This window comes from Xenopus laevis, chromosome 7S, assembly GCF_017654675.1.
Source record: "Xenopus laevis strain J_2021 chromosome 7S, Xenopus_laevis_v10.1, whole genome shotgun sequence".
NCBI lineage: Eukaryota > Metazoa > Chordata > Amphibia > Anura > Pipidae > Xenopus > Xenopus laevis.
The window spans coordinates 5,214,373-5,237,038 of record NC_054384.1 but is presented as its reverse complement, the minus strand read 5'-3'; the positions used below and the strand labels follow the sequence as shown (position 1 = coordinate 5,237,038).

At 37.2% G+C, this 22,666-nt stretch overlaps 3 protein-coding genes across 3 annotated transcripts; all 3 read left to right on the top strand.

Annotated features, from left to right (window-relative positions):
• Nucleotides 1–216: 216 nt before the first annotated feature.
• LOC108697163 (olfactory receptor 1019) lies at nucleotides 217–1,171 on the top strand. Its single transcript, XM_018227089.1, has one exon. The coding sequence runs from the start codon at nucleotides 218–220 to the stop codon at nucleotides 1,169–1,171; it is 954 nt and encodes a 317-aa protein (XP_018082578.1). The 5' UTR covers nucleotide 217.
• Nucleotides 1,172–8,253: 7,082 nt separating this feature from the next.
• On the top strand, nucleotides 8,254–9,195 carry LOC108697162 (olfactory receptor 8H1). Its single transcript, XM_018227088.2, has one exon. The coding sequence runs from the start codon at nucleotides 8,254–8,256 to the stop codon at nucleotides 9,193–9,195; it is 942 nt and encodes a 313-aa protein (XP_018082577.1).
• An 11,790-nt stretch (nucleotides 9,196–20,985) lies between these two features.
• Nucleotides 20,986–21,921, top strand: LOC108697161 (olfactory receptor 8H3). The gene has a single exon (XM_018227087.1). It carries the CDS (start codon nucleotides 20,986–20,988, stop codon nucleotides 21,919–21,921), a length of 936 nt encoding a protein of 311 aa, XP_018082576.1.
• Nucleotides 21,922–22,666: the final 745 nt, after the last annotated feature.

Genomic DNA, 22,666 nt, shown 5'->3' with positions numbered 1-22,666 from the left:
TTCAGAATATTTGCTATAAATATTTACATTGACCATTGATAGTAGTTCAATAGAACTACTATCAATGGTCAACAGCATATGAAAAGCAAAATTTCAATGATGAAATTCCAACGGGAGTGCTCCTTTTGTATATATGTTTTATATTAATTTTTATAATTTATATGTTATATTATTTTTATACTAATTTGCTTTCATAAACAACAAGAAGGACTTGAAAATGGCTTCAGAAAGTCACGAAAATGTTTCGGGATTCATCATCCAAGGGTTCTCTGATACTCCCCAGCTTCATATCTCTCTTTTTGTGCTATTTCTTATAATCTATCTCATCATTCTGTTGGGAAATCTCATCACATTCTTAGTCATTTCATGGAATCCTCACTTACACACCCCCATGTACATATTCTTGCAGAACCTTTCATTCATAGACATTTCTTCCACCTCAAATATTTTACCTAATTTGCTGCATATTCTTCTCACACAGCAAAATAACATTTCATTCTTGGGGTGTTTGACTCAAATGTATATTTTTGTGTCTTTGGCTTCCAGTGAATACATTCTATTGGTTGCCATGTCATATGATCGTTATGTTGCCATCTGTGATCCCCTTCATTACATTACCCGAATGAGCAGGAAACATTGTGATTGGCTTATAACTGCCTCATACACTGTTGGTTTTGTTGATTCTGTTGGACATGTTGTCCTTATATCTAAACTGTCATATTGTGCTTCCCATCTTCTTAACCATTTTTTCTGTGATGTTGCACCGTTGCTAAAACTGACCTGCAGCAGCACTTTTAGTGTGGAAATTTTATTTTACATTGTAGGCATATTTCTGGTTTTCAATTCCTTCCTCCTTACTCTGATCTCATACATATTTATCATCTCTGCTATCCTGAAAATCCAATCCTCAGAGGGGAGACAAAAAGTCTTTTCTACTTGTGCTTCTCACCTGACCTGTGTGATAACCCTTTATGTGACAGTTATTTGCTTGTACATGAGACCCACAAAAAGTTATTCCCTGGAAAGAGACAAGTATTTTTCATTGTTGTACATTATCTTGGGCCCTGTGCTAAATCCTTTTATTTACACAATGAAAAACAAAGAATTTCAATCTTCTTTTATTAAAATGAGTAGAAGAATACTATTTAATTTAGTTAACCATTCAAGGTGAACTGAGCTACTGGGCACAGTGTTTTGAGTACTAACCCTTTGCCTAGGGCATGTATTGTCAAGAGAAAATGGTTTGGTGTCGCTGAATGAACTCTAAAAACTTTTACTGTGAAAAATAACATTTTTACTTTATGGTAAAACTAGTCCTATTTGAGCATATAAAATAAATAAGCCAATAATTTGCTGTAGCCATATTGAACATGTTGAATGTTCAGTAGTGAATGACTTCTTTGGTATGAATCCAAAACTTGGGTTGACTTATTATTAATTAATGTTCACGTTGTGTGCTTTGATGTAAAAATTCACAGTTATGATCTTTATTACACTGATTTTTTTTATACAATCAGGTTTTTTTTAACAGTTATTTCTCTTCTCACCATCATGCCATGCATTAAAAAGAATAAAAACATTTTTTAGAGAAAGAACTGTCATGGGGGGAAGGAAAAGGTCCAAATCATTTAGATGAAAAATGCAGTCACAATTATTTTCTAATCTGAGTTTAAATCTCAATCTTTTTGATTTATCCATCAAAAATAAATAAAAATTAGTGTTTTCAAAAAAAAAGATTTTGCAGCCATATTAAAAAGCAGACTGCAGTGAAGTTTTTTTGCACTATTTAACAAGATCATGTGGCCCATTTATCAAGCCTCAAATTTTTATGGTCATGTTTTAAAGGGGGGAAATCTAAATTTTTTTAAATGTATTATACACCAAAGCTGCTAAAAAATTTAATCTAAAAATACTTCAGCTAAACCCTATTAAAGACATGTAAAAGTCAATGCCTTTAACAATTGCAAAAGGTTTTTTTCCTTCATGATTGTTGAAAGTTTTTGACTGTTTGATGCTGGTTTTCATTCTATAATTGAGTTTTTCATTCGATAATCCAAATAATTGATTTTTTTGGGGTGACAATCTGAAAAAGTTTCACGATTCAAATTGTCGCATGATTTTGTCAAGACTTTTCCCACACGGAAAACTCATGGATGGGATGAATGGGAGTTTGGTTGAGTTTCTTTGCCACAAAGCCCTTTGTGAATTGCTTTTTTTTCTGGTCTCAGTTGTTTTGCCCACTTCTATCCCCAGTACTGAGCCCACTGATAGTAAATGAATTCTAAATTCTTCTTTGGTGTAAAAGGTGGAAACACAAGGGCTATTTTAATTACCGCAACTAAAGTCATTACACTGCAATTGTGGGAGGAAATAAATTGAGGGTAAAAAAACATGTCCATGTAGAATACAGCATGTCCAGCTCTCATAGGCATTCAGAGGAATTGTTCATGACCATGTTCCTGAGGGGGTAAAACATGACTTCTAATATTTGGATTAGTCATCTCACAACACAATGGCTTCTATACGAATGTTGAAAATAATTGGTCAGTCTTCCAACTTTAGGCCATGTGGAGACTAAAACACACCAAAGGAAATATCCAAGAACCGCAAATCAATATCATTTGAGAGAAATGCATTTAATAATACCATTAGGGATGTAGCGAACTGCCGTTTATGTGTTCGCGAACGCCGTTCGCGAACACCGGCAAAAAATGCGAACAGTTCGCGAACTGTTCGCGAACTTCGAACATCCGAAAATCGTTCGATTCGAACGATCGAAGGATTTTAATCGTTCGATCGAACGATTTTCGTTCGAATGGAACGATTGAAGCCATTCGATCTAATGATTTCATTCAATCCAATGGCTTCGATCGTTCGATTCGAACGAAAATCCTTCGATTTTAGCGATCGAAGGAATCGAATGGTCGAATGGTCGAACGATTTTGACGCGAACGCCTATTGGCGAACGTCGCGCGACGTTCGCGAACTTGCGGCGGACGCGAACAGCCGATGTTCGCGCGAACAAGTTCGCCGCAGAACAGTTCGCTACATCCCTAAATACCATGCATATAAATAAAAATAGACTGAACTAACTTAGTCATTATAGGAGATTAGAACGGACAAAGTCACTGATCTCAGACAAACAGAACAAGAATTAAAATTATTTGTGCTACCTTTTATGGTGTGGTAGTGAATATAAGAACGTGTGCTCCCTCTGAACTAGACTGATGGGGATGGAAGGTAAATACAAATTTAGTCAGAAAATATATCAGCATCACCATGTATTGTACATGCAATAATTACTCAAATGAATGGGCACAATGGTTGCTGAGGAGTCTCTGCAAAGGTTACTTTGCTGCCATTTAATGAACTATAACTTTTGTAATCAAGAGCATCCCAAAGTTGATATTAATTGGGGTATAAAGCTATTTTGTTTTGATGATTGCAAATTAAAAGTTACATTTTTAAATGAAATGTAAATCCTTTATTCTGTGTAAATTGGGAGGTGGTGCTTTGTTCAATTGGCTTTCTGTTCTATTAATAGACTGTAATGATATCTGCTGAAAGGACCAGTAACATCAAAAAAATTTTAAAAAATAAAAATTAGTTAGTATACTTTGAAAAAAAAAAGACAAATGAAACTTTAAAATCACAAAGCCTTCCGCTCCTCTTTAGAAAAGGCGACACACCGATCTTGCGGCATTAAATTTCTCCTCCCTGGCTATCTCCTATAAGGAAGGCTGGGAGGAGAAATTCAGCGCTGCACGATGGATCACCCGATCGCTTTCTGAAAAGGAGCGCAAGCGGAGTTTAAGTAAGCCATTTCTTAATAAAGACTTTGCGATTTTAAAGTTTAATTTGTCGTTGTGGGTTTTTTTTCGATGTATACTAACAAATTTTTATGATGTTACTGGTCCTTTAAACACACCTCTAGCTCGATTCATACTCTGTTGATATACACACACATAATTTTAAAGTTTTATTTGTCTTGGTGTTTATTTTTTGATGTATACTAATGAATTTTTTTTTTTTTAAAAAAAAAAAAAATCTGATATTACTGTTCCTTTAAAAGTAGCAAGAGTTATCCTGTTCACTGCAGGTCAAACTCAGGAGTGGAACATGAGCATTTAGATAAATTCCATTCTAGCTTGGGTCACAACAACTAAAGATGCTCAATACATGACTATGTTCACCTCAGTGTCTCACAACCCCCCAAATGAATTTCTTCCCAGGCTGCACCTACCGCCTGATAATCAGATAAACAAAAATACTGATTTTTTTTTTAAATTTCTTATGCACCTTAATTTACATTGGAAGAGGAATCTGTCTTTCCCTCTTGTGTGGAAGCTTGTGTAGAGAACCCCTACTGTCAACAGTTGAGCCAGATATATGCCTTTGTTAGCCACAAAAAACTCACACTAACTGGAGGCTCATCTGAGGTTTGGAACAGAAGGCTCAGTAGTGAAGAAAGGGCTGAAAAAGTGAGGTACCAGGGACTGTGCAGAAGAGTAGTCAAAAACAGGTCTGGGTCAAGGGCTGACAGCAGAGGTTCACAAGTGAGGATCAAATGTTAATGAAAAACATTTTTATATCCATGTTGATCATTGTGTAACTGTGTTGGAAATGTTTAGAGGGTTATGTTTGATGTCATTTCAGGTTTGCATTACAAAGGGGCCCCTAGTGTCTTAGTGTCTTAACCCTCGATATTCGACCCTAAGTAAATCTGCCCCTTCAAGAAGCTAAGAAGAATTCTGTACTGTACTCTATATTAAGCATGTGCTTCTGAGTTGTATTCAGAGTATAATTTTTGTACGGCCGTCACAGCTGTCTGTATACTCTCTTCATGTGAATAACCCTATCTTCAATCAAAATGGCCTATTCAACAGTTTCTTCAGCTTCTGGTGAAATTTACTATACTGGAGGAAGTGAATGGATACTGAAACCTTGGCGTGCCAGAAAAAGTGAAACCTTGCTTTGTCTCTTATAAGAGTAGCCCACTTCCAGAACCTTGGATAGGCCAGTTGTAAGTTGATTTATATGTTTTTTGTTTGTTACTAACCCTTGTGATATTAGTGTGTTTTGTGTAATAATGATAAGTGCTCTCTCTCTCTCTCTGTCACGTTCAGCACCCTATATCCAGAATCCCAGCTAAGCTCCCTTATTAATTATCACATCAAAATGATGGTCACAGGATCAGAGAGAAGCAGCAGAAGATAAAGAAAAGTCTGGAGCAGTGATCCCCAACCAGTAGCTCGTGAGAAACATGTTGCTCCCCAACCCCTTGGATGTTGCTCCCAGTGGTCTCAAAGTAGGTTTTTATTTTTGAATTCCAGACTTGGAGGCAAGTTTTGGTTGTATAATAACCAGGTGCACTGCCAAACTTGCCTCTGATCCTGTGACCATCATTTTGAAGTGATAATTAATACATGTGGTCCATATATTGCATGGTATACTTAGCTATTCACCTAAAAACAATTGAAGCTCTGCTCTTTAAATGTTATGCTATTAAACACTTAAAAATTTTATTATATTCTTCATTGATTTTAAAAGTGTAAAGGTCTTGAAGTTTCAGGCAGAGCTGGTAATATGTTTGTAAGTTGTAGCCACAAATATGAAGTACAACCAGCAGGAATCTACTGTAACAGAAGCATTGTGCATTGCCCTGATAAGCTTCTAAAGTGTTGAATAAAGCAAAAGATATTTATATCTAAGGGTTTAATAGAACAGTTTCACTGCAGTTAAAGAGCCTGACACTGAGATGCAGAATATTAGCTCATTTTTAAGCTAATGATGTAAACTGAGTTTAGTGAATCTTGGCCTTCAACTCTACCAAATGAACATACAGTAAAACCTGATGCATATGTTTTCTTACAGTGAATAGATAAAACAGAAAAATACATAAGGTACCATGTATAGGCAGATCATAAACAAGAAACTGTTTTTTTAAATGTAAAACTACATAAGAGTCAAACAAAATTACACCCCTATTTCATGGAATTGTGAAACGGATTCAAAGAACGTGAAGAGAAATAAATTCCAATGCTTCAACCTGTGAAGATGAGAAAGTTTGTACAGATGGCACATAGAGGTAATATTATGTACAGTTCACAAGGGCATTCATTCCAACATGAAGAAAGGAGGTTCAATCTTAATATTTGGAAAGGAATTTTACAGTGAGAGCTGTGAAGATGTGGAATTCTCTCCCTGGATCAGTCACACAGGCAGATACATTAGAAGTGATGAAATAAAGGGTTATTGAAAATAGGTCTTGGCACAAGTTGATCCAGGGACTGGTTCGATTGCCATCTTGGAGTCAAATTGGAGAGGGTTCAGATGAGACTTTTTGCCGGCTTCTGAATCAACATTTTTGGAAGTGGCCACTTATTATTAACCATGTCCAAAGAAAATAAATACAGTAGTGTCCCCTATTTTATGTTTTTCAGTGGGCTAGAAATAAATGGTGCAAAATCCAGGAAAATGTAAAATCAGGAAAATTAATTATGCAAAATATATAGGTGGGGCCACAAAAACAACAATGTAAAATGAGGGAAAACTTAAAATCAGGGAATGCAAAATTGAAGTTTTACTGTACAAAAGAGATCCTCTATTGTCCTAGACATGAGCCTACCCTAAAACAAATGTGGAATGAGCTTCTAATGGTTAAAAAAAAAAATACCAAAAAATATATTTAACGGTTACAACTTTTAAACATAGGTCCACATTAAAATCTCCAGCATTTTGGGGTGTTTTTTATGACTTTTCGGCATACAGGGTATGATGTCACTGACATAAAATTGTTGAAGATGTAGCTTCATCTTATCAATTCACCAGGTATAACCTTAAGAAGACTCTGGCGAAAAGGGTAACGTACTGTAAAGTTCCCACTTTGATGAATTTGTGGAGTAAAAATTGTTCGCCTGAGCAAAAATTGGCCTGGGTATGAAAGTTCACTAGTGCAGAGCTCTTTCGCTAGCAAATTGTCCTCTACGCTTTTAGTTAGTTGGCGATGTCCTTGCAAATTGCCGGTATGTTGAATTTTGGAACTATTGAAAAGCTATCTCTCATAGACTTCATTTTATCCAAATAATCCAAAACTTTTTCTTTGTAATAATTAAACAGTACCTTGTACATGATTGAAACTTAGATATAATTGATCTAATTAAAAGCAAAACCAGCTTATTGTGTTTATTTAATGTCTACATGCTTTTCTAGTAGACTTAAGGTATGAGGATCCAAATGACGGAAAGATCCGTTATCCATAAAACCCCAGGTCCCGAGTATTCTGGATAACAGGTTCCATACCTACTGGAGCTGAGCAACGGAGCCGAAGAAATTTATGGGATCAAAGTCAAGGGAGAGAGACTACCAATTAGTACAGATTTGCACTCAAAAAGTAAGTGGGCAAATGTGACTGGTGATGATGTTCTTGTAAGTTGCTATTTGTTTTATTACAATAAGCTTCACAAAAATTCTCCACAAAGCTTTAAATAATGTATTCAGTATTTTTTCTCTAGAGAGGCATTATCATAAGGGCACCATATTTCACTAAAAATCTATTTATAAAAATTAGCAAAGGATTGTTTATCCTCTGAAGACTACCCATTGTTACACTGGCTATATCAACTGGCTTCCTAAAGAGACTGGCAGACTCTGTGCTACTGCATCTAAGAACCTTCCGCTCCTCAGACTGAGCAAAGGCAAGATCTAACTGACTAATATATTTGTATGATGAAAGGTACATGACTTTGCTATGTAGGAGAGTTGTAGGGTTAGACTTTATGTAGGTCATGGTGGACAGTTTGGGTTCATAAGAAGCTTTGACTTGATTACTAATCTCTGAAAGTACAAGATAGATTTGGGAAGACTAGTCTGTTAAAATTACCTTGAAGGCATTCTGTCACAGGAAAACATTTTATTTACAAAAATCCATTAAATAATAGCGCTCCTCAGCAGAATCCCACATTGAAAACCATTTTTCAAAAAAGCAAGCAGACTTTTTTTATATTTCATTTTGAAATTTGATGTGAGGGCTAGAGATGTTTTGCCGCACACCTCGAAGCCTACTGCTCCAAATAATCATTTCTCAGATATAGGCAGAACTGGTTATGCCTAAAATGCTCCTACATAAATGAGCATAAATAAGAACTAAGGGTCTTTCATAAATCAACCACATATTAGGTTATATATTGACATTCTTTATTAAATATATTTTTACTATAGTTTACTTTCATACACAGGAAGGAAGACTTGAAAATGGCCTTAGAAAGTAACAAAAATGCTACAGGATTCATTATCCAAGGTTTCTCTGATGCCTCTGAGTTTCAAATCTCTTTTTTTGTGCTGTTACTTGGAATCTATCTCATCATTCTGTTGGGAAATCTCATCATATTCTTAGTCATTTCATGTGATCCTCACTTACACACCCCCATGTACATATTCTTGCAGATCCTTTCATTCATAGACATTTCTTCCACCTCAAATATTTTACCTATTTTGCTACATATTCTTCTCACTCAACAAAATAACATTTCGTTCTTGGGGTGTATGACTCAAATTTATTTTTTTGGGTTCTTGGCTTCCAGTGAATATTTTCTCCTGACGGCCATGTCATATGATCGTTATGTTGCCATCTGTGATCCCCTTCACTACATTACCCGAATGAGCAGGAAACATTGTGTTTGGTTTATAACTGCCACATTCACTGCTGGTTTTGTTGATCCTCTCAGCATTGTAATATCTATATCTAAACTGTCATATTGTGCTTCCCATGCTATTGACCATTTTTTCTGTGATGTCACACCATTGCTAACACTTTCCTGCAGCAGCACTTTTATTGTGGAACTTTTAATGTACATTGAAGGGACATTGTTTATTTTCAATTCCTTCCTCCTTACTCTGACCTCATACATATTTATCATCTCTGTTATCCTGAATATCCAATCCTCAGAGGGGAGACAAAAAGCCTTTTCTACCTGTGCTTCTCACCTGACCTGTGTGATAACCCTTTATGTGACAGTACTTTGCTTGTATATGAGACCCACCACAAGTTATTTTCTAAAAAGGGACAAGTTTTTTGCACTGCTGTATATTGTCCTGATCCCCATGCTAAATCCTTTTATCTACACACTGAAAAATAGAGAATTTCAATCTTCCTTTAATAAAGTGAGGCAAAGGTGTTTTAGATTTTTATTTTAGATACAGTATGGGGCCGATTCATCAAGCTCGAGTGAAGGATTCGAAGTTAAAAAACTTCGAATTTCGAAGTGTTTTTGGGCTACTTCGACCATCGAATGGGCTACTTCGACCTTCGACTACGACTATCGAAGGATTCGAACTAAAAATCGTTCGACTATTCGACCATTCGATAGTCGAAGTACTGTCTCTTTAAAAAATACTTCGACCCTCTAGTTCGGCAGCTAAAAGCTACCGAAGTCAATGTTAGCCTATGGGGAAGGTCCCCATAGGCTTGCCTAAGTTTTTTTGATCGAAGGATATTCCTTCGATCGTTGGATTCAAATCCTTCGAATCGTTCGATTCGAAGGATTTAATCGTTCGATCGAAGGAATAATCCTTCGATCGTACAATCGAATTTTCTGCGCTAAATCCTTCGACTTCGATATTCGAAGTCGAAGGATTTCAATTCCTAGTCGAATATCGAGGGTTAATTAACCCTCGATATTCGACCCTTGATAAATCTGCCCCTAAGTGTAAGCTTATTCCTCTCAATAAAGCGTAACGAAAGTTCTCAGTACACTGTGAGTGAGGGCCAGTCACATAGTTTAGGAAACGTTGATCTAAGTGAATTCAAGAAAAATACGGCTGGATTGACTTAAACGTGTCAACTGATTGAAGGTTTCTCTAACAGAAAGTTTTTGACTGATTCCACTTGAGCAGATCAGGAAATCCAAAGCTTTAACCGACTTATGAAAGGGGAGGAAGAAGTACTAAAATTGAATATATCAGCAGAGTAATGAGCATATGTCTTTTGTGTAGTAACTCAAAGATCTATGAATAAACCTTGGGGGGGGGGGGGAATCACTAAGACAATGATTTAATAAAAGGTGAAATGAAAACTCTATACGTTTGTCCCAATAGAATCCACAAGCACAATATGAATAAATAGCAATATAGAAAAACTAGGGAATATTTAAATATGGGTTAATACACAAATCTTTTGGCCTGATTATTCTTTGTTTTTGTGTTAGAATTTTACAATGTCTTTTGTTTCGTCAGAAAAAACAAACTCTTATTAGAACTTAAAAAATGCAGAAAGTGCAGATGTAATTATTATGCAAACATTTAAGTAATAAAGATAAATTACAAAAAGTTTTTTTTAAATGGGCTGTTAAATTAGCTTTATTGTCCAAAAGGTGAACAACCCCTTTCATGTCCAATAGTATTAGACACAATTTCAGTGATTCATTTCCAATGGGTGTTCTCCATTTATACATATGTGATTTCTTTCTTACTTTAATTTGCTTTCATACAGGAAGGAAGACTTGAAAACGACTTCAGAAAGTAAAGAAAATGTTTCAGGATTTATCATCCAAGGTTTCCGTTTTCATATGATCGTTATGTTGCCATCTGTGATCCCCTTCATTACATTGACCGAATGAGCGGGAAACATTGTGCTTGGCTCATAACTGCCACATTCACTGCTGGTTTTGGTGAATCGATCAGCCTTGTTGCACATGTATCTAAATTGTCATATTGTGCTTCCCATCTTATTAAAAAAAAATTCTGTGATGTCACAGCATTGTTAAAACTTTCCCACAACAGCACTTTTATTGTGGAACTTTTAATCTACATTAGGGAAAATTCACTAAAGGGCGAATTTTCACCTGTGTCAGACGTTAATTTGCAGCATAAACTCTAATTCATCAAAATGCATAGTTACATCTCGGCAGCCGAATGCTGGCGAAGTTTCGCCAGGGAAAATTCATCTGGCGAAGGGGTGCAAAACTTCCCTAGTGATTCACTCTTCCTTCCTCCTTATTCTGACCATTCCAAACTTCTTATACTAAAATGAGGCAAAGGATGCTCATTATTTTAACAAAGTTTTAGGAAATGCTGGTCAATAAAACTTGGATCTAAACAGGAACATCTTTATCACAAGGCTTTTTAAATGTTCATTTTAAATTCAATTTAAATTAACTTTCCATATGATGTAGACAGGGATATTTGTAATTGGTCTTAAAGGCGACCTGTCAACCTAAGGAATAATTTCAAATCCATGATAGTTAACCAAAATAAACCTTGCTTACACTGTATCAATTATTTAAATCATGTCACCTTCAAGCAGTCAGTACCAATTGGTTCTTGACTGCTCAGTATGATTCAGAGTGAAAAAATCCAAAAAGGATTCAGGTGTGACCAAGTTACACTTACAGACCCAGCACAACCTTCGTATTAATAGGTGGTTATGATTGTGAGAAGTCACAATAATATGTGCTACCTCTGTACCAGACTGATGGAAATGATGGGAATACACAAACTGGTTATAGGGAAAGGTCCTCACCAAAGCAGGCAGTCAAATGATGAAAAGTAGAGATTAAATTCCAGAGAGAAAGGTTCAATCAGTAACAATACATAATAAAGGAAATACTGTATACAAATGTGTGGGCCAAACTCAGAAGATAAATCAATATCAACACGTACTGTACACACAACTGTCACGGTTGGCAGCCTAATTCAGAACCAATGCTAAGCACCGTGTTCTTGGCTCTTGTTTCTGCCTTTAACAGCCGCCTTTCACCTTGGGAGGAGCCCTCAGCTAATCGGATACCACCAGGTCTTAATAAGAGAGGTGCAAATCGAGGGGTTCTGAACAAACGCAGGGGCACAACGGTATATGCAAAGTCTTTGGGCAGAAGGTTGTTGTACAAGGCGTTACGCAAAAGAATAGTCAGATCAGGCCGGGTCGGGGCAGGCAGAGTGCGAACGGAGTCAGGCAGGCAAGGGACAAACCAGGAGATCAATCAGAGGGATATAGAAAAAGCAAAGTCGGATATCAGGCAGGGGTCAGGATACAGATGTCATAATTGTCAAAAGCCAGGCAGGGGTCACAACAGGAATCAGAATCAGAATCAGATAAACCGAAAAGCACAATAGCACAGAAGCACCAGGAAACAATATCCTATAAGGGGCAAAGTCCTGTAGCCCTAATGAGCATTTTATACTTTTCAAATTTCACGCCATTGTGAGCTGGCGTCATCGTGCCTGCGCCTTTAAATCCTGAAGAGGCGCGCCTCGCTTGCCCTAAGAAACCAACGCCTGTGGCAAGGAAGCTTGGTGCGGCGGGTGTCCCCCGCGAGGGGGTGGCAGGCGTGCCTCTCTACGAGATCTATCAGCTGCCCTCTTTTGAGCAGCCGTAGCTGCAGAAAGAGAGTCGTGCACCCCAGACCAAATCTTGGCAAATTGTTTGACAGAAGAATTTACAGAGGGAACAGAGGATAAAGAACCAGAAAAAGAAAGTGCTTTGGGATGTAAACCATTAACAAGAAAAAACGGAGATTCACCAGTAGACGCATGCGTTGCATTATCGTAAGCAAATTCTGCCCAGGACAATAGTTCAGCCCATGAGGATTGGTTGTCAGACACATAACACCTTTGGAATTGTTCAAGGGACTGATTAACCCTTTCAGTTTGAACCCCTCTATCAGAAAAAATATTGACAGGAAAATCATGTAATTTGAAGATATAAATAATAACTCAGCCAGAGTTTAAGCAGAAGGGAGGTGTGGGAGGGAAATGAAATTACTCCTTTTGCTGAACCTATCCACCACCCAAATCACAGTTTTCCCTTGAAATGAAGGGAGGTCAATAATAAAATCCATAGACAGATGGGACCAGGGTCTGTCAGGAATAGGTAATGACCTTAGCAATCCCTGTGACAGATTCCTAGAAGACTTTGATCTCTGACAAACAGAGCAGGAATTAACAAAGTTTTTGGCATCTTGTTTAAATGAAGGCCACCACACATCACGGGACAATTTTTAGACACAGTTTTAGAGATACCTGGATGTTCAGCCATTTTTGAATTATGGGCCTCACCCAGAACTTGTTCCCTTAAGTCCTCAGGTACAAATAACCTCCCAGAGGGAGTATCTACAGGGGCAGAAGATTGGACTGAGGACAATAGTGCGGCAAGGTCTGATCCCAGAGCTGCCACAATCAATTCGCCCGGAATGATGGGAACACACTCACTAGGTTCAGACAGTTTAGGCTCAAAACTCCTAGAGAGTGCATCAGCCTTAGTGTTTTTGGAACCAGGCCTATAAGTAAGAGAAAAATTAAACCGGGTAAAGAATAATGCCCATTTAGTCTGCCTATGATTCAACCATTTGGCAGACTCGATGTATAACAGATTACTGTGGTCAGTAAAGACCGTTATAGTATGTTTAGCCCCCTCCAACAAGTGTCGCCATTCCTCAAAGGCCCAACAATTCTATATTACCAATGTCATAATTGGCTTCGGCCGGCGAAAATTTCCTAGAGAAGAAGGCACATGGATGTACCTTGTTGGTTATCGGATGCCTTTGAGTAAGGACTGCCCCTACCTCTGAGGCATCTACCTCTACAATAAAAGGAAGAGTAGTATCAGGGTGATGGAGTATGGGAGCAGACACAAATTCCTTCTTAAGGAATTCAAAAGCTTGAAAAGCTTTGGGAGGCCACATACTTGTATCTGCACCCTTCTTGGTTAGATTCGTAATTGGAGACACCACCAAAGAAAAGTTTTTTATAAACTGACGATAATAGTTAGCAAAACCTAAGAACCTTTGAGTTGCACATAAGGAAAGAGGTTGAGCCCATTCCAATACGGCCTTAACCTTCCCAGGATCCATTTCTAGTCCCTTGCCAGAGATATTGAACCCCAAAAATTGGACAGAAGAAACCTCAAAGATGCACTTCTCTAGTTGTCATTGACAAATTCCTGGGCGTTGCAAAGACCGAATGGCATAACTAAATATTATATGCACCCCTAAGGTCAAGTTTGGAATAGATAGTAGAATTCTTGACCTGATCACATAACTCGGAAATCAGCGGAAGGAAATAGCGATTTTTGATGGTAATTTTATTAAGGCCCCTATAATCAAAACATGGGCGAAGACCTCCATCCTTCTTGCCCATGAAAAAGAACCCAGCACCAGCAGGGGAACTAGAGGGCCTAATAAAACCTCTTTCAAGATTTTCTTTGATGTACTCTTTCATTGCTTGGGGAGGATAAGTTCTCCCTCTAGGGGGAGTAGACCCAGGGATAAGGCCAAACGGACAGTCATACCGCCTATGAGGAGGTAAAAATTCTGTGGCTTTTTTAGAAAAAATATCAGAAAAATCAGCATAAGCCGCGGGTAAACCTTGAAGGGATGTGACTGCCACCAATTGAGGAACATTTATGCAAGAGTCCTTTTAGACCCCGCTGAAGAACCTCCCCAGTTACTCAGTCAATTTGTGGGTTATGCACCTGTAACCAAGGTAACCCTAAAATTAGAGGAGGAGAAGAAGAAAAACCCTCGATGGCATAGAAGGATAACTCCTCAAAGTGCAAGTTGCTAGTGCACATGCCACAGTTTTCTTAGTTACCAAACCTGACCCCAAAGGACTTTTGTCAACCGCTAAGATTCTCATGGGAGGAATAAGGGGTATTAGAGGAAATTTAAACCTTGCTGCGAAAGCAGCATCTACAAAATTTCCCGCCGCCCCTGAATCCACAAAAGCAGAAACCTCAACGTTTAACAGGTACCATGATCCTAGAAGAAAATGGCAGAGAGGAAACTTCTCGACCCAAATGGAGCTCCCCTTCTCCATTTAGGCTTTGAAGTTTCCCGGCCTCTTAGGACATTGGTTGAGAAAATGACCTTTCTCCCCACAGTAAATTCATGTCGTGTCGGGGCAGGCGGAGAATAAACGTAGTCAGCCAGGCAAGGGTCAAACCAGGAAGTCAATAGAAGGGTTAAGCAGAATCAAAGTCGGTAATCAGGCAAGGGTCAGGATTCAGAAGTCAGGATAGTTAAATAGCCAGACAATGGTCAAAACAGGAATCAATACACAGATCAATCAGAAGCTCAATAGCAAAGAAGCACCAGGAACAAAATCCTATAAGGGGCAAGGGCTTGAAGCCCAAATGAGCCTTTTATAGTATTTGACACCATTGTGCGCCGGCGTCATCATGCCAGCGTGTCCGCGTCAATAAAGGAAATGAGATGCGGGTGCGTGCGCTCTAAGGAACCAGCATGGAGGCAGAAGAGGAGTGGCATGGCGGGCGTCCCTGCCGCACCACTAGACCACCAGGGTGAGTGATATTTGTTACACACATACACATATATATATTTGTATTGTGGTAGAATGACCAAAGGAATTTGTTTTTACCTTTAATCTTCCCATAGCAGGAGATACAAGCTCAAGGAAAGGTGTCGCTCAACAGAAAATGGTTTCTTTGTTCAAAGACTTGGAGGATTCTGGATGGAACAAGCAGACCTGTTACTCCATTCCATTAGCACGGCTCACATATTGGAGCTTACTTTCTACAGGAAATGTCCTGAGGAAAAGTATTTAATTGCAATGGAAATGAGAGAAGCTCTCTCTGAGCAGGATACAGGGCAGGAAGGCCACCTGTCTGTGTAGGAAACTCTCAGAAGGATTGGGGAGCTGCCTGCCACTGCAAGGAGCAAAGGGAACATTTGGCCATTCATCTTAGGGAAAAGCCAGGAGGCCCCACATGAGTATTGTTATGGGTGACATATCATAGGTGTTTTCTTACTAGTAATCCACAAGAGGCCCAGTTTAGTGAGGGAACTCATCCAAACAACCAACCAAATCTGACACAAGTTGATTTTTTTGGACGGAAACTCATAAATTTGAGTTATATTTTTAAAAATGTTAATATTTGGTATTTATTAAGCACAGAAAAATCAAATGTAAAACATTGGTACTTAAAACATCCGAGTTCATGTAGAAGTCAAAGGGAGTTGTGCCAGGCAAAATTCAAGCCTTTTCAAGATTTTCTAGCCTTTTTAAGTTTTTTTGAGCTTCTAAATTCACAAATTCAAGTTTATTGAGCTTAAAAATTCATTTGATTGAACCCCAAAAATTTGATCAAGTTTTTCATAATCAGATTATTTAAATAAATAAGTAAACATTGATATATATATATATATATATATATATATATATATATATATATATATATATATATATACATACTGTATATATTTACAGTATATAAGAATGCAAAATAAAAGCATGTATGGATATAAAGTCACGAAAAATAAATATATTGTATTTATTAGTATATGTATGTGTATGGAAAATTCACTGTTCAAGTGGTATTCTCTGAAGAATTCCTTTTGTATATAAACCGGCTTCCTAAAGGGACTGTCAGACTCTGTGCCACTGCATGGAAGAAACTTCTACTCCTCAGACTGAGCAAATACAAAAAAATCTTTTGATTACATATATATATTTACATGATAAAACATATCTGGCTTTGATAAGAGAATCAAATGGTTAGAAGATAGGTAAGTAACGTTCTTCATTAACATAGACTTAATAAAAACAAAAAAAAAAACAGAAGTCTGAAGGTACAATTTAAACTTTTTGACATGATTATACTTTTAATTTGTTCCTCACAATATCTCCTCGATTTTTTTTATACAATTGTTTTGTTTCTTTTGCAACACTGAAACTGAAATGTCTGCCTTCAAGCAAAAAAAAAAGTATTAATAGGATTTCACTAACTTTCTTAATTCTACAGACACACAAGGATAAACACTGTTGAAAAATTAGAAAAAGAGAGAAAAAGAAACCTTGTTTGTAACATAGTAACATAGTAACATAATAAGTAAGGTTGAAAAAAGACATACGTCCATCAAGTTCAACCTTTTAGTTTTTTTTATCTGCCTATCTGCCAGTTAATCCAGAGAAAGGCAAAAAACCCATCTGAAGCCTCACCAATTTGCCTTAGAGGGGGAAAAATTCCTTCCTGACTCCAAAGTGATCGGACCAGTCCCTGGATCAACTTGTACTATGAGCTATCTCCCATATCCCTGTATTCCCTCACTTGCTAAACACCATCCAACCCCTTCTTATACCTATCTAATGTATCAGCCTGTACCCCTGATTCACTTCCCAGCTCTCCCTGTAACACCCCTTTCCCTCCTCTAATCTCATTGGCTCCCTCCTGTCTGCTGGGAGGAGCTACTGGTGAATAAAGCATCCGACCCTTCTTATACCTATCTAATGTATCAGCCTGTACCCCTGATTCAGGGAGACAATTCCACATCTTCACAGCTCTCACTGTAACAAACCCCTTCCCAATATTTAGCCGGAACCTCTTTTCTTCTAATCGGAATGGGTGACCTTGTGTCAGCTGGAAAGACCTACTGGTAAATAAAGCATTAGAGAGATTATTATATGATCCCCTTATATATTTATACATAGTCATCATATCTCCCTTAAGCACCTCTTCCCCAGCGTGAACATCCCCAATTTGGCCAGTCTTTCCTCATAGCTAAGATTTTCCAAACCTTTTACCAGCTTAGTTGCCCTTCTCTGTACCCTCTCTAATACAATAATGTCCTGTTTGAGTGATGGAGACCAAAACTGTACGGCATATTCTAGATGGGACCTTACCAGTGCTCTGTACAGTGGAAGAATGATCCCCTCTTCCCGTACTGAGTAGTACCTTCTGTTTTAATAAAACCCACTCTGGGAGCTGAGTTTTCAATTTATACTGGACAGATCTCTCCTTAAACTCAATTAATTCACCACTTGGCCTTCAATTGATATATGTGATATACTCACACATTCAACTTAATTGGTAAGAATTATTTTTGACAACATTAATGAATTGTAAAACTCGTGATTTGTTACTTAACTACAATTCACAAACAAGGTTTCTTTTTCTCTCTTTTTCAAAAAAAAAAAAAGTAAAGGATCCTGTAAACCTATTATCCAAAAAGCTCAAACGTATGGGATGGCCATCTCCCAAGTCTATTTTATGCAGATAATTCTATTTTTTTTTAATTATTTCCTTTTTCTCTGCAATAATAAAACAGTAGCTTGTACTTGATGGTAACTAAAGTGCATGACTCCATATTGGTGGCAAAACAATCCTATTGGGTTTATTTAATGTTTAAATATTTTTTTCGCAGACTTAAGGTCCAAATTATGGGAAGATACCATATGCAGAAAACCCAATGTCCCACATATTCTGTATAATAGATCCTATAGATCATTTCTATATGTATGTATATACACACACATATGCACCCACACCTAATTTTTATAAATGTAGGGATCCATATGGTTAATTTGCCCTATGGTTTGAAATCCCACATCATGGGAAATCCCCTGCCTGGCCAGCTACAGTTTGGATCTAAATTGAAGGGAGGGGGAAGGAGATCTAGAAGGTCCGGGGATGGAAATATGGGGAAGGTCCCCATAGGCTTTCCTATGTTTTTTTGGTCGTAGAAAAATCGTTCGATCGATGGATTAAAATCCTTTGAATCATTTGATTCAAAGGATTTAATTGGTCGATCTAACCAATTGCGGTAAATCCTTCGATATTCGAAGTCGAAGGATTTACATCCGGCAGTTGAATATTGAGGGTTAATTAACCCTCGATATTTGACCATATGTAAATTTGCCCCTAAGTGGGTGATTTGCTAGAATTTTTTCTTTTTTTTTAATAACGCATCGATTTTTTTTTCCCCAAAAATTTTTTTTTATTATTTCTCTAAAATTGACAAAATTTAAGATTTATGAAGTGTAAAAACCATGAAGAACTTTAATACCAAACGTTGGCAAGTAAAAGCAGTCAAGCTCCAATAGAAGTCAGATTGTAATTCCGCTAGTAGTTGTCTTGAATTTTTTGAAGTTTCTGAAGTTTTTGTATTTTTATTGAATTGTTCATCATTTTTTCCCATTCATACTTTTTATATTCAGATCTTTTAATAACTTTCATAGCATTTATGGTTTTAGAGAAATAGAGTATAATCATGGTTTCAAAAAGCTCTATAGCCACTAAAATGGAACCTTTAATAAATGGGCCTCCCAGACAGTGGAGATATGATCTCACCTCCCATTAGGGATACTTTGACAAAAACTGCCAAGCTGTAACAATTAGATAAAACAGTTGAAGGAACAGATATTCTATAAGTGTTATACTTTTTTTTAATTATTCATGAAAAAATCAACAAATTGGGTGGGTGGTCAACTGTACTGGATGACCAGGAACTGTAGCTGCTGATAAGTGTGATGCAATGAACGGGAAGAGAAGGAAAGCCTGTTATAAAGGAGGAGGTGGACAGGGACCTGAAGGAAGTACTCCCCCTCTGCTTTGCTAGCCTATCACAAAGACTTCCTTTCCTGGAATGAGATCATCAGTAAAGTACTAGAATGGGTGGGAGTGTTGTTATGATGATGCCATTATTTGCACTCTACAGTCCCCAGCATTTTCTAGCGGTCCTCATGAGTACGATACAATGTCATCTAATTGGCATATTTTACAGCTGATGTAAGCTTGTTCATGCAGGGCCCTCTTCTTGTATCTGTTATTAGTTTCTTTGTATGTAAATCTGAATGTTCATATAGTTACATAGTTAAATTGTGTTGAAAAAAGATGAAGTTCAACCCCTCCTAATGAAAAACATTCCAGATTTGGAAAACATGTCTAACAATCAGTGATGAGCAAATTTTTTTGAGTTTTTTTTTCCCTGCAAAAACTGTGGCAAAAATCCGCTAAAAATTTCACCAAGATAAAATTGTGGAGACAAAAAAGTTGGCATAAGAAAAAACACCCATTGACTTTAATGCATTTGGGGGAAAAAAGTCGCTAAAACGAAAAAGTCACAGGGACAAAAAAGTCACCACAAGAAAAAATCCCATTAATTTTAATGTATTTGGAGACAAAATTTCTGCCCTCATAAAAATTGAAATGCGTTTCATAGTAACATAAGCTAGGTGGAATAATCTCTATTTTAACCAGCCTAAATGATATTTTTCACCGTTTCACAAATCTTTCCACAGTTTCGTGAATTCTTCGATGAAGCATCATGGACAGATTTGCTCATCACTAATAACAAACGCTAGTATTTCTAGTAGAAGTAAATCTAGAGCATCCAAGCAGCTTCTTCAGTTCAACTGACTGGTACGGCAATTCCTTGGAATATTCAGATGAACAGAAGAAGCTGCTCGGATAAGTAGTGAAACCTCTTCAATAATTACTCAACAACTCCAGCTGCTCTAGGTTTACTTCTACTAGTTATACCATGACCTGGATGAATGAAACCCTTCATAGACAAACTAAATGATTTTGCTGTTCCATCCCGTCACGAGCACCAGGTTTTATAAACAGAATCTCCCATACTTATCCGATATTGTCAAATATTGTCATATTCACTTACCAACTGTGAAATAGAATGGAGGTAAAATGATAATGTTCTATAAACTAATAGGAATGTTGTATTTCTGCCATTAAAAACAGGATCTGCTGTATGTTTGTGGACTGGGAAAAAAGAGAAATGACATCAGAGAACTTTGTCAATTATGAATTCCTATGGTTGAAGCTCTACCAAAGGTTTAACACACAACTTTTAAACCTCAATTTTTTTTATTTTGTATATCTTAAAACATTGTGCACATGTAACATAATAGACTAACACCCTGTGCTTTTCATCTTCAATTCTTCATCTTCAAGTTCCCATGGGTTGGAATGTTCTAAAAACCTTAATATATTCAACCGAAATTTGTGACAAACTGGATAAAGCTCCTTGTCCTGAGGATCTGAGCACAGAAACAGAAGCCATAGCCGTGCCTATAACAGGATCAGTAGGGCTACTATCAAAGGTCTTATAATATATGAAGGCAACCTTTCAGTGAAGAAATTTTAATGGGTATAATTAATGTATAGAATATTTTAAACTGTACTACTTTAGTTTGCTTTCATACACATCAAAGTAGACTTGGAAAATCGCCACAGAAATGAAAGGAAATGTTTCTGGATTCATCATCCAAGGGTTCTCTGATATTTCCGAGTTCCAGATCTCTCTTTTTGTGCTAATTCTTATAATCTATCTCTTCACTCTGCTGGGAAATCTCATCACATTCTTAGTCATTTCATGGGATCCTCACTTACACACCCCCATGTACATATTCTTGCAGAACCTTTCAATCATAGACATTTTTTTCACCTCAACTATTTTACCTAATTTGCTACATATTCTTTTCACTCAACAAAATAACGTTTCATTCTGGGGGTGTATGACTCAAATGTATGTTTTCATGTTCTTGGCTAATAGTGAATACTTACTCCTGACGGCCATGTCATATGATCGTTATGTTGCCATCTGTGATCCCCTTCATTACATTACCCGAATGAGCAGGAAACATTGTTCTTGGCTCATAAATGCAGCATTCACTATTGGTTTTGTTGACCCTGTCGGCCTTACTGTCCTTATATCTAAACTGTCATATTGTGCTTCCCATGTTATTGACCATTTTTTCTGTGATATCACACCATTGCTAAATCTTTCCTGCAGCAGCACTTTTATTGTGGAACTTTTAATGTACATTGAAGGGACATTGCTGACTTTCAATTCCTTCCTCCTTACTCTGATCTCATACATATTTATCATCTCTGCTATCCTGAAAATCCAATCCTCAGAGGGGAGACAAAAAGCATTTTCTACCTGTGCTTCTCACCTGACCTGTGTGATAACCCTTTATATGACAGCTATTTGCTTGTATGTGAAACCATCAAAAAGTTATTCCCCGGAAAGGGACAAGTATTTTTCACTGTTGTACGTTGTCCTGGGCCCTGTGCTAAATCCTCTGGTTTATACACTAAAAAACAGAGAATTTAAATCTTCTTTTATAAGAACAAGGCAAAGAATTAAATTTATTTTACATCAGTATTAGGTAATGCCAGTCAATAAAACTTCTGAAATGGAATGTTCTCCTCACACTATTTTGTTAACTTTTTCCTTTTTTAATTTTAAATTCTATTTAAATTAACCTCAAGAATGATATAGACAGGGATAGTCTGAGACAATTTGGATTTTTTTAAAAATATATTTTTTATTTTTTGTGGTTGTTGAATTATTTAGCTATCGAGTATTCTGAACTCACAATAACTGAGTTTAGTTGTTCCTGATACAGATCAGAGTTAAATCATGGGGGAAACACAGTGAAACTAAAGACTCAAGCAAAATAGAGGGGAAACACACAGACAATCTGACTCACACCCACTTCTGAAGCAATTGTTTTGGTCTAACTAATCTAGAGCAGGGACAACTAGGACACAAAATGCCACCAAGACTGTGAAGAGAAATTGGATAACAAATCTGTGACTCCAAAAAACATTAACCTAACATATCTCAAATCCTTATAATTTAAGTCAGACTTTGCTGATATAATTGCCCAGTTTAAAGCTACTTTAATAGAGGAAGACGCTAGTATAAAGAAATCCCTTCCACCCATTTTGAAGTTGATGACAATGAAACAAACTGGTAGAGAACAATGCAGAGGCCTTGGTTGCAGTAAACACCCATCAAGCCAAAATTATATACAAACTGTAAAAGTGTCTAGATGAGCTTCTAGACAATAGGGGACAATGATGCAACATCCGCACAAAAGACCTTCTAGAACTACCAGAAAGTAGCAA